Source organism: Pseudophryne corroboree, chromosome 11 (genome assembly GCF_028390025.1).
Source record: "Pseudophryne corroboree isolate aPseCor3 chromosome 11, aPseCor3.hap2, whole genome shotgun sequence".
Lineage (NCBI taxonomy): Eukaryota > Metazoa > Chordata > Amphibia > Anura > Myobatrachidae > Pseudophryne > Pseudophryne corroboree.
In genome coordinates, this window is record NC_086454.1 from 290235107 (window position 1) to 290257024 (window position 21918).

At 45.6% G+C, this 21918-nt stretch overlaps 1 protein-coding gene across 3 annotated transcripts in view; it reads right to left on the minus strand.

The window, feature by feature from the left end:
* Positions 1 to 21918, minus strand: part of OGFOD1 (2-oxoglutarate and iron dependent oxygenase domain containing 1) — a 57874-nt gene that overhangs the window by 12573 nt on the left and 23383 nt on the right. For all 3 annotated transcript variants that reach the window (XR_010189492.1, XM_063945439.1, XM_063945440.1), the window contains exons 3-6: positions 5728 to 5774; positions 5466 to 5566; positions 4157 to 4273; positions 542 to 633 (exon numbers count right to left, since the gene is read on the minus strand). Coding sequence is in view for 2 of the 3 variants with exons in the window: in XM_063945439.1 (XP_063801509.1) it covers positions 542 to 633; positions 4157 to 4273; positions 5466 to 5566; positions 5728 to 5774 (357 nt within the window). In the remaining variant the exon portion in view is untranslated. The remainder of the gene's footprint in view (positions 1 to 541; positions 634 to 4156; positions 4274 to 5465; positions 5567 to 5727; positions 5775 to 21918) is intronic.

Consider the following 21918-nt stretch of genomic DNA (forward strand, 5'->3'; position numbering starts at 1 on the left):
TGGTAGAACTGAGGGAGGGAAAAGCACACAAGGGAAGAGAGCCCTGTCCATGAGAGCTTACAATCAGGTAAAAGGGAGAAGCAAACAGATAAGGGTGACACAGAGGGAAGAGACAGTGTGCGAGGAGTACAGAATAGTGGGCTATGATGAGAGCTAGAAAGCTTCAATAAAGAATTAGGTTCTGCCAATCCGTTTGACGCTTCAGAGAGAGGTGGAGAGTGATACGGAGAGGGAAAGAGTTACAAAGGTATGAAGGCTGCACAGGGCAAAATCTTGGAGGCAGCAGTGGGTGGAGATAATCCTTCCACCCCACAGAGGTGCGCAGGTAAAGTAATGTAGGCACCACCATAAGTGGCCAATAGGTTCGCAGGTTTTTACAATGAAGCAATATAGAAATGAATTCCTCATATACAGCCTTGACTGACAGCATGTTTGTAATGAGCTACATATTACTCCGATATCCTCGCAAATATGAAAGAAATCTAAAAAAAAAAAATGAGCTGATCTCGTACTCTTCACAGTCACATACTGCACTCTCTACCTGGTGAAAAGAAACTGGAGAGACTTCAAAGAAAACTAGTGTGTTCTTAGATGGGATAAGAGACTTTGCAATAGGTCCAGGCTGTCCCAGCTCTGCAAAAAAGAGAAGAGAAAGTACAGTAAGAGAATATATATATATATATATATATATATATATATATATATAAAATCTGTGAACATAAATGTACGTTTTACAGCACCGGGTTTACTCTCTATCACTAGTACTTGCCTCAGAATGACAAACTTGCATTTTGCTGTATGAAAACAGATATTATCTGCAGTACTCTGGCACCGCAGTGGGCTCTAACCTAGCACCATCCTATGCAAATACTTTCCTGACAGCATATGAGACGGAACATATTGTATCCCAAATACTCTGCATGGTCTTTTATAAGAGATTTATAGATGACACCTTTATGAGAACGCGGCACTCTTTTACTGAAATGGTGGACTTAAATGAGCTTGACCATCCAGTGAGGTTCACATACAGTATGTAGCCTATCAAGATCAATTTACTAGATATTGCCACGATCACTAAAGTTGGCGAGCACTATTCAGCTCCATGTACATACTCCGTGATATTTGTCTTGTTTGGACATTGCATGTTGCTTTAAAAGTATGCTGACCCACATTATGCTATTTTTTAGCAGTTATGCCAGTTTTCAATACATAATGAATTTCAGTTATGCTTGTTTTCAATACATCATGCATTTTTGCACAGCCAGTTTTCCCTTTACTTGTGATGGTTTTTGATCCTTCAGGTGACCATTACATGTGTTCCACTGTGACACATACATTAGGACAGAAACAGCCCGCAAGCTGCAGACAAGTGTCAGCCGTATTGCCTAGGAAGAACCAGGACTCAGCAGTTCAAAAAAGGAAATTCAGCTCCCAGCATAATAGGGAAGGTATAATACAAGCCTCCAATTGCACCAACTAGTAACATAGAGGGTAATTCAGACCTGATCGCTCGCTAGCGTTTTTTGCAGAGCTGCGATCAGGTCAGAACTGTGCATGCGTATGCATCGCAACGCGCAAGCGCGTCACACAGTTACAAAGCGGATCGCCGCTCAGCGATGTGTTTGTGCGAAGAATCCATTCACACGGGCGAACGCAAGGAGATTGACTGGAAGAAGCCCTTTGTGGGTGGCAACTGACCGTTTTCTGGGAGTGGTTGGAAATACGCAGGCGTGTCCATGCGTTTGCAGGGAGGTTTCCTGACGTCAATTCCGATCCCAAACAGGCTGAAGTGATCGCAGCGGCTGAGTAAGTCCTGGGCTACTCAGAGACTACACAAAATCTGTTTGTACAGCTCTGCTACACATGCGTTCGCACACTTGCAAAGCAAAAATACACTCCCCCTGTAGGCGACGACTATCTGTTCGCAGCAGTGCAAAAAAAACCTAGCGAGTGATCAGGTCTGAATAAGGCCCATGGAGTAGCCAGTTTGCCAGGGCAGTTTGGTGCTATTATTCTTTGGAAAGTTATTTAAGTGCAGCTAAAGGAGAACTCTCTTTTTTTTTGTGAAAATTTAATTTTTATTGAGAGTTTATGAAACACATATATATAGAAAAAAAAGGGGGGGGGGTACAGAAAGAAGAAAAGGGAGTTGGGGGGGGAGCAAATACACAGATACACGGTTGTTAGGCGTTTTGCCTACCTAGAATCAACAGGCATAAAAAGGCATATAGAAACTTATATACACACATAAACAGAAACGGATACATATATATATAAATATATATATATACATATATATATATATATATATACATCCATATATTGCCGGCACTCACTTGAAAAACAGCATGCCCTGGTGCAGCATAATCCAATTCACAACTCCATATAAGAAATGGCACTCAGAGTCGGCATTAGTAGACAAAGAACGTATCTGTATTGAAGTTAACTTCAATACAGATTCGTTCTTTGTCTACTAATGCCGACTCTGAGTGCCATTTCTTATATGGAGTTATATATATATATAAATATATATATATATATATATATATATATATATATTGGTCAGTGATGAAATACAACAAACCGTTGTGGGGGATAACAGACTCTTGATAAAATCCAGGTGTAGACACCATATGAATAAGATGTCCTGGGTCTATCATGGTACTGTAACAGTCCTATAGGCACACCAGGAAGCCCAGCGGAACGAATGGTCCGATTGGCGGCTGGAGAAGGGCAAGCCCGCAGTCTCAAACTCGTAGTGAGATTGAACTGCACGCTCGACCTCCATTATAGTTGGAATCTGAGCTGTACGCCAATATTGAGCAATCAATGATTTGGATGAAATCAGGATATGGCCTATCACATATTGATCGGTTGGAGAAACACTACCTGGGAATATATGAAGGAGGGCTAATTTAGAGAATGGGGGAATATGACATCCTAGTACATTAGAGATAAGGACGAATACCACTGACCAAAAATTTGTGAGAGCTGGGCAGGACCAGAACGTATGGAGCAAGGTACCGATATTATTACAATTGCGCCAACACAAGTTGGAGCTGGATGGCCAGATGGAGTGAAGTCTAGACGGTGGAGAAGTTAGTAGAAAAGTTCCACATGGGACATGCATTTGGATAAATGAAAACACGCATAAAATACCCCTCGCCATTCATCTTCTGAAATCGTGCAGGCGAAATCTGTCTCCCATTTTTTTCAAAGTGTTTAATTTCAGGGGGGAGTAGAGACCAATTATAAAATTGTACCACCGACTTATACCACCTTTAGTGTCAGATCTATCCAATAATACTCGTAACCGGCTAGGGAGGGGGGAAACTCCGTGGGGGGTCATCGTAACACTATGTAGCCAGTGACGCAACTGTAAATATTTATAGAAATCTCTGTGTGGGAGGGAAAATCTAGATTGTAGCTGACTAAACTGTAGAAGGGCTCTATCCTGGAATGCTCCACCTAGCGAGGACAGACCATGGGATACCCATTCGTCTAGGTTTAAATTTGGGATGAGGGAGGCAACACCACTTAATGACAGGTCCGTCGTTGGGAGATGGACGTCCTTCATTGTAGAAACCAATTCGAGCCATGCCTTACGTGCTGATAACGCCACAGTTGAGCGTAAGGAGAACTCTCTTAATAAGTGCAGGAAAAGTGTTCAGAAAAGTCAGACTATTATACTTAATTATTAGCCGCAGTTGTTTGGGCAACAGTAGTGTCTGGCTGGGACAATCTGATAAGTCTCTCGCTTTTGGACAGTTAATATTCATCATTACTTCAGCAATTTGTATTGCATTTTAGTGAGACTAACCATACTGGAAAGTGCACCACCGAGCTCAAATCTGTTGAACTGTATTATAATATTATATGGGGTAAAATAATGTGTGACTATTGTTTTTATGTTGAATATTGCGGAGACTGTAAACGGAAATTGTATTATTTTATTTCTGGACTGTAAACCGTTTTAAATTAATCTTTAAAGTGCAAGATTTAGAAATGTCTTCGATAGTCTACTCAAAACCGTATATAATCCATAGCTCCTATATAAGATGTGTAGTTTCGATCTAGTGAACCATTAAGATAAAAACAAATTGGAAGTTGGTCATATTATTTATAAAACATGAATAACCGTTATGATAGGGCTTACCATCAGTGCTGTATAGGTCAAGAGACCCCCCATCTGCCTTAGTCCACTCAGGAACCAGATAATATATAAAAGCAAATCTTCTCCCTTCTAGTTCATCGTCATGACACAGCAACACGTCTGTGCAGAGTGAGAAAGAAAAGGGTTATGATAGAGGGACACAGAAATGTACAAGGCCTCAAAAGAATGTTTTTTTTAAATATCTGTCACCTAGGCGGTGCTGTTCCTAGGAAAACTATTTTTTATTTAATTCCACAGATAATATAGCACGCTGGAGCTATGAACACAAAGATTTAGGAAATTGAAGCGCATTACTTGACTATGGTGAAAAAAAGAGGCTAGTTACAAAAAGGACTTGTTAGTACTACATATTTTATTTGACATCTGGGAACACTAACAGGGGTAACCAATTGGGCGTTTTGCCCACAAAAAAGCTTGCGCCCAATTTTTGGTTACTGCAGGTATGCACGCTCCTACTAACCAATTTTTTAAAAAAGCACATAGGGTTTGCTGCTTTAAAAACCCTGCCGTTCAAGGTCATCTCCCCTCCATCTTTCCACTGCGAAGGCTGATGTTGGGAGGGGAGGTGGCTGCTGAGAGATGTAGTTCTCTCTGTAGTTGCCTACGGACACACACGGGGGTCACACACCAGACAGGGATCTCACATACGGGAGGCACTCAATATCCCGGCTGTCGGAATCCCGGCGCATACAATCACACACTCTGAATATGCACCCTCCCCCTAAACACACACACCGCTGCTGCAGAAGATTGGATCCCCACAGGCTCGAGGAAGAAGAAACTGCTTTGGAAGGTGAGTAATTAAGAACTGATTAAGCTAATTAGAAACTTCTATTTGTTTAATAAACCATTAGGGAAGGGGGTGCTGCAGCCGTTCCAGAGCAAGTCACGATGAATTTTCCTAAAAACAATGATTTCAGGAAGAAAATCAGACTTGCTCTTGGGGTGAAAGAAAAAAAAGACACAATGGGTGGAATTCAAATGTTTGAAAAGTCGGTTGGGTGTCTGCTTTTTCCTGTCTATTAGATAGGAAAAAACAGACTCCCAACTGACTTTTCAAACATTTGAATCTCCCCCAATGAATATTATCTCATTATTCCGTCAATTAAATAGAAAAAACCCTGTGCCGCAGGATTTCTTTTTTATTTTTTATATGAGTGCACAATTGAATATGCCCATTAAACCCTATTAGAGGACTTCCTGTCTTTATGTTTCAGGCGAGAACAGTATGCATGGCTCTGGCACAGTGATTCATGCATTATATTGTTGGCTTTATGGGTACAACTCCCACCTGTGTAACTGTACTTGGCGCATGATACATCTACAGTCGTCTCCAATGCCACATTGGTCACCTCTGAAAGCCACTGGCGGAAATCCTCAAACAGAACCTTCCTTAAACAGAAGGAGGATGACGGTAATGAGACAGGTGAAGGAATGTGTCACAAGAGTGGTGGGTGGAGGTATAAAAGTTATGTGTGGTAAAAGAAGTGTCAACGTATTGCAGTGGAGATATATTAGATTAGGTGACAATATACCAACTCAACTCTTCTCACCTTAATGCACAAATGTGTGGGTCTCTGATGCTTTTCAAATCCCCTGACTGTAAAAGAAAAATCATAGAATATTGAGGACACACAGCTAAAATCTTCATATGCACTTTAGAGGGGTTGCTTGTATCTAGATGAAAATAAGTTGGATGCATGTACTTTATTTCAAACAGAGATGTTTGAAAGATTCCCTGCACCACTTTGACTGGACATAATTTTTTGCTGTTGGCGAACCCTTTCACTATTTACCTCTCACTCTGTGACATTCTGTATTTGCCACTGACCTCCTCTTACAATGATAGTACCCCTGTCACATGCAGCCCTCCCACATTTACATAATCACATGAGTAGACAGGTCACTGAAGAGAAGGCCATTGAACAATGATGACAGAGATATAATGGGGCTCCACTATCGATGTCTGTGAGGCAGCAACTGATTTTTTTTTTCCCCCTCGGAAGGGGAATGGAGATTAGTCCCACTCACTTCCCTGATTGGCTCGCTGCCTGCTATTCTCATCGGCATAAATGTCTATCAATGGTTCCCAGCGCCACAATCGATGGTTTACCCACTTATGCCCATAACTAGGTCACTGCCTTCCACAGTACCTGTCAAAATAAACTGTGTTTGAAAACACAATAGGGGTGCACAGACTCTGAGCATCTAATGAATAAGGGAATAAAATATTACAAAATACGAGGGGTGTGCAATAAGTTTCCGTGGAAGAAAGAAAAAGTATTATATTTACAACTAAAGTGAACATTACACTTTTTCAAAATATTCGCTAGGGGAGTCTATGCAAAGTTGCATGTGGCTCAAACTACTTGGTGAAGCAGATGGACCAATCTGAAGCAGGTATGTCTTCTACATGCTGGATGTAGGTCTCCACTGCAGCTTCCGGTGACTCAAAACCAATCCCATACATCCTGCACTCGATTTGTGGGAATACGAAGAAGTCGCATGGAGCCAGGTCTGGACCGTACAGTGAGTGATCAAGCTCCTGGATGCTTTCATGGGCCAGAAAATCCACCACTTTCCTGGACTTGTGACCAGTTGCACTGTTTTGATGGAGGAGGGCACCATGAGCACAAGTTCTTGAACGGCACCTGGAAATGGCTTCCAGTAGTTGCGGCAGGTATTGGTTGGCATACCAGTCCCTAGTGACGATGCGCTGCTGCACAAGTGGTACGGTAGTTACATGACCAGTCTTGGCCACAAAAACAGCCACCATCTGCTGGCCATACTGAGCTCATATCGGAATTTCTGTGGCAGCGCATGTCCAACTGGGGCCCACTGGGCCAACTATTGTTTGGTTTCAGGGTCGAAACTGTAGATCCAGGTGTTTCAGGTGGGTTAAGTTTGAGGAAACAGAGATGCTCAGGTTGCTTCTATATCTCACCTTCCATGGCTCCCTTGCACCCAACAGGCCTAAAACCTTTCAGTCAGTGCCGACAGTTCCCCTAATGCTTTCGGCATGGGACTCATACATGTTAAACTCACACTCCACACATTCGCCTCCACCCCTGACCTCCATTTGGAATAACCCCTCCTTTGTCCCGGGCTTCACATATGGCTTCCAACTGGTCAAAGGCAGGCATCTCCTGCTTTCATCATATACTTCACAATAACATTCCATACTCCTTTGCAGACCTTCAGACAAAACACTCCCTCCCAACTTCTTATTTCTATCAGTACCTTTAAATCCGAGATTTTATCATGTCCTCTACTAGGAAAACACCTCTTCCTAATGTCCCAACGCTAATGGAACGCCTCTGTATACACTGCTAACCGGATCATGGCATTATCTCTATCCTGTATCAGTCTATCTTATCGCCAGATTCTTCCCCGTGTGCATCACATGAACTTGCTTGGGAATCGGATCTGGGGACTTCCCTTGATGATGACACGTGAAACTCTATACAATTAAATATTTCTAAATGTTCTATCAGCGTCTCCATCCATCAAGGAAAGTTTCTTAAAAATATACTCACGTTGGTATCTAGTCCCAGAACGCTTACACCAAATATATCCAAATACATTCAACCTCTGCTGGCGTCAATGTGGCCAACTAGGCTCTTATTTTCATATTCAGTGGTGCTGCCCTAAGATTGCTTCCTTTTGGGCCGTGGTCCGAAACCTCATTAAATACCAAAAAATATATTTCCTATGTAATCTGAGCAGATTAATCAGTATATTTGCAGCAAGTACACTTTCAGGTAATTTCACTGTATTCCCATTAATAAATCTGAACAAAAATAATTAAAAATGTACAATTGTGCTTACACTGAAAAAATGTATACACATAGGCTGAATTCACTCTGATCCTGACCCTCCTAGTAGGTGGATCTTCTTTTCCTTCCCACAAAAATCACAACAGGTAATTGGCAATACTCCTTGTTGTATAAGTTCAATTCAATGGATCCTTTACACTGGTACCATAAACTGGATATAAGATTGAAATAGCAATTTTCCTGGCTAGAGAATAGTTTTTTCAGCACCTTAGGGCATTTGTAACAGATCATCATCTTCGTGCTTTTCATTGCAGAATTTAAACTTGAGAATTGATGTGTTTGCAGTAAGTCATTTATGTAAAATGTATTTTATGCATCTCAATGGTAAATTAACAAATATCTATCACTGAACTGTTGTGGATGATGATCAACTTTCAGCATATAGAGCACTGGGCATAATATGCATAAAAATGATGATGTGTTCCTCTCAGAGTCCATTAAGTCAGTTATACTTGACTGAACCCCCCTCCCCTCCCCTGAGATGCTCCTATTGTATGCACCAGCCTGTCAGCTATCTAAGTCTGAAAACAAACTGGCTCTACATATAGCCTGTGCGGCCAAGCTCCAAATTGAGGAAACAACCCACCCCTCCCACACGTCATGAACTTGTGAACCGTATCTGGTTTGTAGCGAAGATGGAATATCTTTCTTCCCTGATGAATAACACAGTGGATAAATTTCACAGCATATGGACTCCTTGGTATGCTCAATTTCAAGTGGCTCTCCCAGGTCTCCATTAATTTACCCTATCCTTTTACTCGTTTTTCTTTCCACTTGACTCGCTCCCAGCTTTCTTCTGTCTTCTCCTTCTTCTTCCCATATCTACCTCTCTTTTTTTTTCTTCCCTCTTCTCAGTCTCGCTTCTCAATCCCATTCCCCCTTTTCTTCATCTCTCTCTATATTTCTTTATGAGTCCTCCTGAGGGTTCCACAGGTTGGCCCTTAGGGATGAACTTTATCTGTTGTTTTTGTTTGTTTTTCACACAAAAAAACGCAGTACGTATGATTTTCCAGTCTAGGTAATTCAGCGTGCAATCTATTGTTCTCCTTTATGTTTCAGACAGTATCAATTGGTACCTATTGTTACTGTGCTTCGATTGGATCTGTTATTTCTATATGTCATTGTTACTCTCCTTTCAATAAAATTTGTGAATGAAAGCAAAAACAGTAGGGGGCACTGTTGCATAAATTTTGAGTGTTAGAAATAACATATAAATACAATATATAACATAGACTATACAGATTAAGGTACAAGGTGAACACCAGCTGATGGGGCACTCGGCATGCACAAATCTTGCTCAGGCCAAGCTTTTCATGGAGTATGAAGCGGATGGATCCCAATGAGATGCCTATCATCTTCTCTAACTGGGCCACAGTCACCTTGGCATCCACCTCAACTATGGGCTACACGGCAGCAACGTTGTCCTTGGTGATGCGGACGCAGGTTAGCGACAGCACTCCTAGTCTATCTGGAACAGTCTGCTGCACCAAAATTCTGCAAACCACTAACACACAGTGGTTCGGGATGGTGATTCCTCCCCAAAAGCAGCTCGCAAGTTGGTCAATACTCTTCTGCTGTCACAGGCCACTCTGTTAGTCGTACAACTTCTGATCATGGCTCTCCGGTGACCACTGTTGAGCTCCATAACGAGTTTGTGAAGGAAGTGAACATGCTGACTTCTTCGGTGTGCTGTCCTGATTACTGTATATACGGTTCTGTGCCTTGACATTTCACAAGAACTTTAGTGAGATTACAGTTCACAACCACAAAGTCAGACTGTGTCTCCTATACCAATGCACTGCATATACGGAAGCTTATTGCACACTCCTCGTATATAATAAATTTAAAACAGACCGGATAAGGTCAAAACATGCAAGGTAAATGACTCCCTTAAATGGCAAAAAAAAAAAAAAAAAAAAAAGACTATGAAGCGCATGCTATCCAAGCTTCCTTGCCTTTCTGAGTATTCAAAACATCTGATACACTGCGTTTTGCCCATCCCCCACACCCATCAATTTTAAAAAATGAGGACATCCTTTACCCTAAACACAAAAAGAACAGTGGTCACAGGGGTTATCCTATTCCATGTTCCTTATGCTGGGTACACACTAGACAATATACGTCTAGAGACGACAACCATTTTTCATCCCGATCGTCTTTACTTCATTCAAAGAAATCTACTGCAGATATATTGCATTGGCCTTGCTGCATGATAGATGTGCTACAGCTGAAAGATATGTCAATAATAATGTGTAGTGTGTAGAGACGATCTGATACATACATAGAGAAGCGATCCTCTGAACAGACATAACGTTTGGATAGTAACAAAGATTGTTTGTTCTCAATCGTTAGGAAAAACGTCAGGTCGGTTGGCAGTTACATCGTTCAAGTGTGCACCCCACATTACACTGTATGAAGATTCATCGTACAATAGAAACTGTGCTGTACAACAGTTAGTTATTACTGTAAGTACTTTTTATCTGTACAAAAAATACATTTAAGGATTTCCCAGATGAGTGGGAGTTCAAGACTAGATACAATTAGGCAGGGGCATAGCCAGAACTTTGTGGGCCCCATAGCAACATTTTGAAGGGGCCCCCACCCCAATGCTTCTAGAGAGACACCTATCTGCAGTAGTTGTTAATGTTATGCCCAATAGTTGTGCCCTAGTTTCTTTTATGAATCGCAGTAGTGCTTAAGTTTACCCTATATCACATTTCAGGGCTGCCAGTACACATTATGCCGCACAGTACACCCAATTCACATTATGATATATAGTGCTCCCCGTTCATATAGTGCCTCATTACAGTGCCCCGGTTCATATTATATAACATTAAAATGCAATGCAGTTCATTTTATACCACACTACAATGAGCAGGTCCAGGGGCATACCAATTGTAGGCTCCAAGGAAAAAGTTAAAAGGACCCCCTATGTATCACCCGATGGCGAAAACGTGATTTTAATACCTACTGGTAAATCCCTTTCTCGTAGTCCATAAGGAATACTGGGGTTTACTTAATACAATGGGGTATAGAAGGGGTCCAGAGGAGCCGGTGCACTTTAAATTTCTTCCACTGGGTATGCTGGCTCCTCCCCTCTATGCCCCCTCACACAGGCAGTTAAGCAAAACAGTGCCCGAAGGAGAAGGAACATAACAACGAGTGGTGAGATTCACACACCAGCACACCATAGCATAAAACAACCAGCAAAGGCTGGAACAAAACAGCAACAGCTGAACAGGTAACTTTTGGAAAAACAAAACCTGCAGAGAAGTCAACGCACTGAGGCGGGCGCCCAGTATCCCTTATCCACTACGAGAAAGGGATTTACCGGTAGGTATTAAAATCCCGTTTTCTCTGGCATCCATTGGGGTTTACTTAATACGATGAGGACGTCCCAAAGCATCCAGAACGTGCGGGAACGTGCAGAGACACCTGCAGAACCGCCTGCCCAAAATGGGTATCCTCTTTGGCCAGGGTATCAAACTTGTAGAAATTCACAAAAGTGTTCTTCCCCGACCAGGTAGCAGCTCGGCATAGTTGCAAGGCCGAGACTCCACGGGCAGTTGCCCAGGAAGACCCCACTGATCTGGTAGAGTGGGCCTTCAGAGACTGTGGAACGGGCAAGGCTGCAAAACATAGGCCTGTTGGATAGTCAACCTAATCCAACGAGCAATGGACTGCTTAGAAGCAGGGCAACCCTTTTTCTGTGCATCATATAGCACGAACAAGGAATCCGTCTTTCTGATCCGAGCAGTTCTCTTGACATAGATCTTCAAGACTCTCACAGCATCTAACGACTCCGGAGGAGCAGATGTACCAGAACTTGATGGGACTACAATCGGTTGATTCAAGTGGAATGCAGAGACAACCTTCATCAGGAACTGCTGTCTGGTACGGAGCTCTGCTCTGTCCTCGTAAAAGACGAAGTACTGACTTTTACACGATAAGGCCCCCAATTCTGAGACACGTCGAGCAGAAGCCAGGGCCAGTAACATCACCGTCTTCCACGTGAGGTACTTGTCTTCTACTGTCAACAGAGGTTCAAACCAGGAGGACTGTAGAAATTCCAACACCACATTCAAAAACCAGGTTGTATGTGGAGTACCCATTGCAAGAAGGTCTGAACTTCCGGCAACAGTGCCAATTTCTTCTAGAAGAAAATGGAGAGAGCTGAAATCTAGACCTTAATGGAACCCACACATAAGCCCTTATCCACACCAGCCTGCAGGAAACGTAAGAAACGTCCTGAGTGGAACTCTGCAGGTGGATACGTCTGTTTTTCGCACCAAGAGACATATCTTCTCCAGATATAATGATAGTGTTTTGACGTCACAGGTTTCCTGGCCTGAACCATGGTAGCAATAAACTTTTTGGAAAGGCCCTTGTGAGCTAGGATGTTCCGCACAACTTCCATGCCATCAAACAAAGTCGCCGTAAGTCCAGGTAGACGAACGGTCCTTGTTGAAGATCGCTTCTTAAGGCGCATACACACTGGGCAATTTTGAGCTGAAAGCAGCTTACTTTTGGTGTTTGAGCTGCTTTCAGCTCAAAACTGCCCAGTGTGTATGCCCCGGCAATGAGCGTTGATGTGCGCTCCTGCTTCATCGCCGGCGACCGCCGTTCATCTACTGGTATTACCAGCAGATGAACGGCAGGGTGGACGGCTTTCCATAGCGTCCTGCTATGGAAAGCCGTTCACCCCCGCTAACATCGCTGGGCAGGGGGGAAAAGCACTGAGCGATTTTCAGCCCAGCGATGTCAGCCATCATTGCTGTGCATACACGCTGGGCAAAAACGCCCAATGTGTATGCACCTTTAGTGGTAGAGGCCAAGAGTTTTCAACGGACATGTCCAGAAGATCAGCGTACCACGCCCTCTGAGGCCAATCCAGGGCAATCAGAATTGCCTGGACTCCCTGATTTCAGCAACAGAATAGGAGGAAACAGGTAAACCAGCCGGTAAGGCCAAGGCGACGTCAGTGCATCTACTGCCCTCGCCTGATGGTCCCCGGTTCGTGAGCAATACCAGTGAAGCTTCTTGTTGAGACGAGAAGTCATCATCTCTATCTGTGGGCAGCCCCACCGGTGGATGATCTGCTGGAACACCTGCTGGTGGAGACCCCACTCCCCCAGGTGTAGATCGTGACGACTCAGGAAGTCCGCTTCCCAGTTGTCTACTCCCGGAATGAAGACTGCGGACATTGTTCTTGCATTTCTTTCTGCCCAGGGTAGTATCTTTGACACCTCTCGCATTCAGGCTCTGCTTTTTGTCCCCTCTTGCCCATTGATGTACGCCACTACTGTGGCATTGTCCGACTGAACCTGGATCGCCCGATCCTTGAGCAGAGGAGAGGCCTGAAGCAGAGCATTGTAGATCACCCGAAGTACCAGAATGTTGATCAAGAGGAAGTTTTCGTGGGCTGACCACCTGCCCTGGAACTGCACCCCTTGGGTGACAGCTCCCCATCCTCTTAGACTCGCATCCGTCGTGAGGAGGGTCCAATCCTCAATCCCGAAACTCCGGCCCTCCAGTAGATTGGAGGACTACAGCCACCACAGGAGGGAAATCCTGGCCTAAAACGACAGCTGCATCATCAGGTGCATCTGAAGATGTGATCCGGACCATTTGCTCAGGAGATCCAGCTGAAAAGTTCTGGCATGGAACCGTCCATATTGGATCGCCTCGTATGAGGTGACCATCTTCCCCAACAATCTTATGCAAAGATGGATGGACACTCAAGCAGGTCGGAGTACCATGCGGACCATCTCCTGAAGCGTTCTTGCCTTGTCCTCTGGTAGGAACACCTTCTGGGCCACAGTATCCAGCAACATCCCAAGGAACAGGAGTCGCTGAGTCGGCTCCAGGTGGGATTTCTGCAAGCTGAGGATCCACACATGGTGTGACAGAAGTTGGATAGTGCGGTCGATATGGAGCAACAAAAGCTCCCTGGATCTTGCTTTGATCAGAAGGTCGTCCAGGTAAGGGACAATATTGACTCCCTGGACCCGGAACATCATCTCCACCATCACCTTTGTGAACACCCTCGGAGCTGTGGACAGTCCGAAGGGCAGCGCCTGGAATTGGTAATGATTGTCCAGCAGGGCAAACCGCAGGTACGCCTGATGAGGCGGCCAAATCGGAATATGGAGGTAGGCATCCTTGATATCCAAGGAGACCATGAATTCCTGTTCTTCCAGGCCCTCAATCACTGCTAGCAATGATTCCATTTTGAACTTGGACACCTTCAAGTAAGGATTCAAGGACTTTAGATTTAGAATGGGTCTTACTGAACCGTCCGGCTTCGGTACAACAAACAGGTTGGAGTAATAACCCTTGCCGCGTTGCGGTATTGGTACTGGAACAATGACGTGGGACTGGACCAACTTTAGGATGGCCTGTTGCAACGTAACCTGCATATGCTCCAAAGCTGGTAAACTTGATTTGAAAAATCGTTAGGGAGGAGTACTGTCGAACTCCAGCTTGTAGCCTTGAGAAACGAGATCCCTGACCCAGGTATCCTGGCAGGAAGCCTTCCAGACTCGGCTGAATTGATGCAGTCGAGCTCCCACCTCGAGATCCCCTCGGGGTGGGTGGGCACCGTGATGCTGGGGTCTTAGCGGAAGCAGAACTGGCAGTCTGTTCCTGAGAGCTGGTGCTTGCAGGTTTTCTTGACTTACATCTGGTGCCGCTAGTCGCATTAGAGGCACCTCTGGCCTTAGATCGAAATCTGTGAGACCGAAAGGACTGTACAGATGGCCCCGGGTAGGAGCGTCTCGCTGGCGGGTCCCCAGAGGGGAGAAACGTGGATTTCTCAGCCGTATCTTTGGAAATCCAGGTATCTAATTCAACCCCAAAGAGCCATTCCCCTGAAAAGGGGAGGGATTCCACATTACGTTTGGATTCTGCGACGTCCTAGCATTAATGTTCCCCATTTCCTTAAGCGATTCACAGGGACACGTGTAGTGTACCGAAAATAATAAAGTTTAAAAGAAACAGAAGATTAATCCAGCACACCCAGTGGAAGAAATTTAAACTGCACCGACTCCTTTGGACCCCTTCTATAAGCCATTGTATTAAGTAAACCCCAGTATCCCTTACGGATGCCAGAGAAAATAAGAATTTACTTACCGATAATTCTATTTCTCATAGTCCGTAGTGGATGCTGGGACTCCGTAAGGACCATGGGGAATAGCGGCTCCGCAGGAGACTGGGCACAAAAGTAAAAGCTTGAACTAGCTGGTGTGCACTGGCTCCTCCCCCCACGACCCTCCTCCAAGCCTCAGTTAGGATACTGTGCCCGGACGAGCGTACATAATAAGGAAGGATATTGAATCCCGGGTAAGACTCATACCAGCCACACCAATCACACCGTACAACCTGTGATCTGAACCCAGTTAACAGTATGATAAACGAAGGAGCCTCTGAAAAGATGGCTCACAACAATAATAACCCGAATTTTGTAACAATAACTATATACAAGTATTGCAGACAATCCGCACTTGGGATGGGCGCCCAGCATCCACTACGGACTATGAGAAATAGAATTATCGGTAAGTAAATTCTTATTTTCTCTAACGTCCTAAGTGGATGCTGGGACTCCGTAAGGACCATGGGGATTATACCAAAGCTCCCAAACGGGCGGGAGAGTGCGGATGACTCTGCAGCACCGAATGAGAGAACTCCAGGTCCTCCTCAGCCAGGGTATCAAATTTGTAGAATTTAGCAAACGTGTTTGCCCCTGACCAAGTAGCTGCTCGGCAAAGTTGTAAAGCCGAGACCCCTCGGGCAGCCGCCCAAGATAAGCCCACCTTCCTTGTGGAATGGGCTTTTACAGATTTTGGCTGTGGCAGGCCTGCCACAGAATGTGCAAGCTGAATTGTACTACAAATCCAACGAGCAATCGTCTGCTTAGAAGCAGGAGCACCCAGCTTGTTGGGTGCATACAGGATAAACAGCGAGTCAGATTTCCTGACTCCAGCCGTCCTGGAAATATATATTTTCAGGGCCCTGACTACGTCCAGTAACTTGGAGTCCTCCAAGTCCCTAGTAGCCGCAGGCACCACAATAGGCTGGTTCACGTGAAACGCTGAAACCACCTTTGGGAGAAATTGAGGACGAGTCCTCAATTCTGCCCTATCCGTGTGAAAAATCAGGTAAGGGCTTTTATAAGATAAAGCCGCCAATTCTGAGACACGCCTGGCTGAAGCCAGGGCTAACAGCATTACCACCTTCCATGTGAGATATTTTAATTCCACAGTGGTGAGTGGTTCAAACCAATGTGATTTTAGGAACCCCAAAACCACATTGAGATCCCAAGGTGCCACCGGGGGCACAAAAGGAGGCTGTATATGCAGTACCCCTTTGACAAACGTCTGGACTTCAGGTACTGAAGCCAGTTCTTTTTGGAAGAAAATCGACAGGGCCGAAATCTGAACCTTAATGGACCCTAATTTTAGGCCCATAGACAGTCCTGTTTGCAGGAAATGTAGGAAGCGACCCAGTTGAAATTCCTCTGTAGGGGCCTCTTTGGCCTCACACCACGCAACATATTTTCGCCAAATGCGGTGATAATGTTTCGCGGTTACATCCTTCCTGGCCTTTATCAGGGTAGGGATGACTTCTTCTGGAATGCCTTTTTCCTTCAGGATCCGGCGTTCAACCGCCATGCCGTCAAACGCAGCCGCGGTAAGTCTTGGAACAGACAAGGTCCCTGCTGGAGCAGGTCCTTTCTTAGAGGTAGAGGCCACGGGTCCTCCGTGAGCATCTCTTGAAGTTCCGGGTACCAAGTCCTTCTTGGCCAATCCGGAACCACGAGTATAGTTCTTACTCCTCTCCTTTTTATGATTCTCAGTACTTTTGGTATGAGAGGCAGAGGAGGGAACACATACACTGACTGGTACACCCATGGTGTTACCAGAGCGTCCACCGCTATTGCCTGAGGGTCCCTTGACCTGGCGCAATATCTGTCTAGTTTTTTGTTGAGACGGGACGCCATCATGTCCACCTTTGGTTTTTCCCAACGGTTTACCATCTCTTGGAAGACTTCTGGATGAAGTCCCCACTCCCCCGGGTGAAGGTCGTGTCTGCTGAGGAAGTCCGCTTCCCAGTTGTCCACTCCCGGAATGAACACTGCTGACAGTGCTATCACATGATTCTCCGCCCAGCGAAGAATCCTTGCAGCTTCTGCCATCGCCCTCCTGCTTCTCGTGCCGCCCTGTCTGTTTACGTGGGCGACTGACGTGATGTTGTCCGATTGGATCAATACCGCCTGACCCTGAAGCAGGGGTTTTGCTTGACTTAGGGCATTGTAAATGACCCTAAGTTCCAGAATGTTTATATGAAGAGATGTTTCCATGCTTGACCACAAGCCCTGGAAATTTTGTCCCTGTGTGACTGCTCCCCAGCCTCTCAGGCTGGCATCTGTGGTCACCAGGATCCAATCCTGAATGCCGAATCTGCGGCCCTCTAGTAGATGAGCACTCTGCAGCCACCACAGAAGAGACACCCTTGTCCTTGGCGACAGGGTTATCCGCTGATGCATCTGAAGATGCGATCCGGACCATTTGTCCAGAAGATCCCACTGAAACGTTCTTGCATGGAATCTTCCGAATGGAATCGCTTCGTAAGAAGCCACCATTTTTCCCAGGACCCTCGTGCACTGATGCACTGACACCTGGCCTGGTTTTAGGAGATTCCTGACTAGCTCGGATAACTCCCTGGCCTTCTCCTCTGGGAGAAACAGCTTTTTCTGGACTGTGTCCAGAATCATTCCTAGGAACAGGAGACGTGTCGTTGGAATCAGCTGCGATTTTGGAATATTTAGAATCCACCCGTGCTGACGTAACACTAACTGAGATAGTGCTACTCCGACTTCTAACTGTTCCCTGGACCTTGCCCTTATCAGGAGATCGTCCAAGTAAGGGATAATTAAAACGCCTTTTCTTCGAAGAAGAATCATCATTTCGGCCATTACCTTGGTAAAGACCCGAGGTGCCGTGGACAATCCAAACGGCAGCGTCTGAAACTGATAATGACAGTTTTGTACTACAAACCTGAGGTACCCTTGGTGAGAAGGGTAGATTGGGATGTGGAGAGAAGCATCTTTGATGTCCAGAGACACCATATAGTCCCCTTCTTCCAGGTTTGCTATCACTGCTCTGAGTGACTCCATCTTGAATTTGAACCTCTTTATGTAAGTGTTCAAGGATTTTAGATTTAAAATTGGTCTCACCGAGCCGTCCGGCTTCGGTACCACAAACAGCGTGGAATAATACCCCTTTCCCTGTTGTAGGAGAGGTACCTTGATTATCACCTGCTGGGAATACAGCTTGTGAATGGCTTCCAAAACTGCCTCCCTGTCGGAGGGAGACTTTGGTAGAGCAGACTTCAGGAACCGGCGAGGGGGAGACGTCTCGAATTCCAGTTTGTACCCCTGTGATACTACCTGCAGAATCCAGGGGTCCACTTGCGAGTGAGCCCACTGCGCGTTGAAATTTTTGAGACGGGCCCCCACCGTGTCCGAGTCCGCTTGTAAAGCCCCAGCGTCATGCTGAAGACTTGGCAGAAGCAGAGGAGGGCTTCTGCTCCTGGGAAGAGGCTGCCTGGTGCAGTCTTTTTCTTCTTCCTCTGCCCCGGGGCAGAAATTAGTGGCCTTTTGCCCGCCTGTACTTATGGGAACGAAAGGACTGAGTTTGAAAAGACGGTGTCTTTTTCTGCTGAGAGGTGACCTGGGGTAAAAAGGTGGACTTTCCGGCCGTTGCCGTGGCCACCAGGTCCGATAGACCGGCCCCAAATAACTCCTCCCCTTTAAACGGCAATACTTCCATATGTCGTTTGGAATCCGCATCCCCTGACCACTGTCGCGTCCATAACGCTCTTCTGGCAGAAATGGACATAGCACTCACTCTTGATGCCAGGGTGCAAATATCCCTCTGTGCATCACGCATATATAGTAATGCATCCTTCAAATGCTCTATAGTTAGTAATATACTGTCCCTATCCAGGGTATCAATATTTTCAGTCAGGGAATCCGAACACGCAACTCCAGCACTGCACATCCAGGCTGATGCGATTGCTGGTCGCAGTATAACACCAGTATGTGTGTATATACCCTTCAGGATATTTTCCAGCCTTCTATCCGCTGGTTCTTTGAGGGCGGCCGTATCAGGAGACGGTAACGCTACTTGTTTAGATAAACGTGTGAGCGCTTTATCTACTCTAGGGGGTGTTTCCCAACGCGCCCTAACCTCTGGCGGGAAAGGGTATAGTGCCAATAATTTATTAGAAATTAGCACTTTTTTATCGGGGGAAACCCACGCTTTATCACACACCTCATTTAATTCATCTGACTCAGGAAAAGCTACTGATAGTTTTTTCACTCCCCACATAATACCCTTCTTTGTGGTACTTGTAGTGTCAGAAATGTTCAATGCCTCCTTCATTGCCGTGATCATGTAACGTGTGGCCCTACTGGACATTACGTTTGTCTCCTCACCGTCGACACTGGACTCAGTATCCGTGTCTGGGTCTGTGTCGACCCACTGAGGTAACGGGCGTTTTATCGCCCCTGACGGTGTCTGAGAAGCCTGGACAGGCACTAATTGATTTGTCGGCTGTCTCCTGTCGTCAACAGTATTTTGTAAAGTGCTGACATTGTCACGTAGTTCTTTAAATACAACCATCCAGTCAGGTGTCGACTCCCTAGGGGGTGACATCACTAATACAGGCAATTGCTCTGCTTCCACATCATTTTCCTCCTCATACATGTCGACACAATCGTACCAACACCCAGCACACACACAGGGAATGCTCTGATAGAGGACAGGACCCCACTAGCCCTTTGGGGAGACAGAGGGAGAGTTTGCCAGCACACACCAGAGCGCTATATATATATATATAGGGATAACCTTATATAAGTGTTACTCCCTTTTATAGCTGCTGTTTATAATTTAGCTGCCAATAGTGCCCCCTCTCTCTCGTTTTTACCCTGATTCTGTAGGGACTGCAGGGGAGAGTCAGGGAGCCGTCCTTCCAGCGGAACTGTGAGGGAAAATGGCGCTTGTGTGCTGAGGAGATAGGCTCCGCCCCTTCACGACGGCCTTATCTCCCGCTTTTTTCTGGAAAACTGGCAGGGGTTAAATACATCCATATAGCCCAGGAGCTATATGTGATGTATTTCTTTTGCCATCCTAAGGTATTTCTGTTTTTATTGCGTCTCAGGGCGCTCCCCCCCCAGCGCCCTGCACCCTCAGTGACCGGAGTGTGAAGTGTGCTGAGAGCAATGGCGCACAGCTGCAGTGCTGTGCGCTACCTTAGTTGAAGACAGGAACGTCTTCTGCCGACGATTTCACCGGACCTCTTCGTTCTTCTGGCTCTGTAAGGGGGCCGGCGGCGCGGCTCCGGGACCCATCCAGGCTGAACCTGTGATCGTCCCTCTGGAGCTAATGTCCAGTAGCCTAAGAAACCCAATCCACTCTGCACGCAGGTGAGTTCGTTTCTTCTCCCCTTAGTCCCACGATGCAGTGAGCCTGTTGCCAGCAGGACTCACTGAAAATAAAAAACCTAAAATAAACTTTTACTCTAAGCAGCTCAGGAGAGCCACCTAGCATGCACCCTTCTCGTTCGGGCACAAAAATCTAACTGAGGCTTGGAGGAGGGTCGTGGGGGGAGGAGCCAGTGCACACCAGCTAGTTCAAGCTTTTACTTTTGTGCCCAGTCTCCTGCGGAGCCGCTATTCCCCATGGTCCATACGGAGTCCCAGCATCCACTTAGGACGTTAGAGAAAAATGTATGTAACATATGTAACTAACATTGACTGGGTGGGTTGGCCCCGCTCCCCTCTCAGCTCAGCTACGCCCTTGCAATTAGGTACTCAGACATCAATCAAAAGCACCTTAGAAAAACATCAAAACAACAGACAGTTAAGGCCCCCATATATCTATGCGGCGATTCCCCACCCTGCCAGAAACGATGATCCGCCGGCGAATCTGGGAAAATAACCATGTTAAACATGCCCAATTTGCGAAATCAATATTTTGAATCTTATTTAATATTCCTAATTCCCTGACCCAACCGTTGGGGAAGGGGGATGGGGATTGTGCCATTGCACCAATACATCTTTGAAGTATGGGGGCCTTTAGATACTGTAGTACCAAGTATGGTCAGGTGGTGGCAGCAGTTTCCATCCCCCAATAACGGTCAATGGCAGAACTACATTATGCAACCTTATCAGTTTCATAAGGCTCACACCATGTATAAGTCGGTGATTGACTGCTAATTTCTTACATATTGTAAAAGTGTGGATGTCGCCTGCAAATTGGAATTAATAGCTTTTGGAGAATGTAATGCTTTCTATATTGCAGATTGTTTTTGTTCAAAAATGAAAGTAGAGTCTGAATCACAAAATGCATTCACTTGCCAATGAACTACTGTCAACCCTTTAATGTCATGCGGGTTCCCTATTTTAATTTTTTTTTAAATAATAGAAAAAAAATATTTCTGAAAACATCCACTAGGGGACACTGGAGGCTGAAGACACTGTATGTTCTGCCTGCACGCAGGAAGGTGTGGTCCATGCGACTACATCTGCAGAGGGATCTAACCCTCCTTGGCACAGGTTATGACGGATCTCAGATCGAGCTCGCAGAGATCAATTATCAGCCAGAGCAGGAGATTCTTCCTTAGCTTCCTTACACTCTTCTTTCCCTACAGAACCAGCCTGGGCAACGGGGATGGCTAGGTCCATAGAAGGTTTAGTTAAGCGGATGAATTCCTCCACCAGGCAGCCACTACCGGTACATGAGCACCCTCGAAAGAAAAGGACTATTCCGGCGATACTTCAGTCGGATGAGTCGGACGAGGAACGCAGAACGAGAGGTGATGAGGAGGAAGGAGAGCACAATTAGG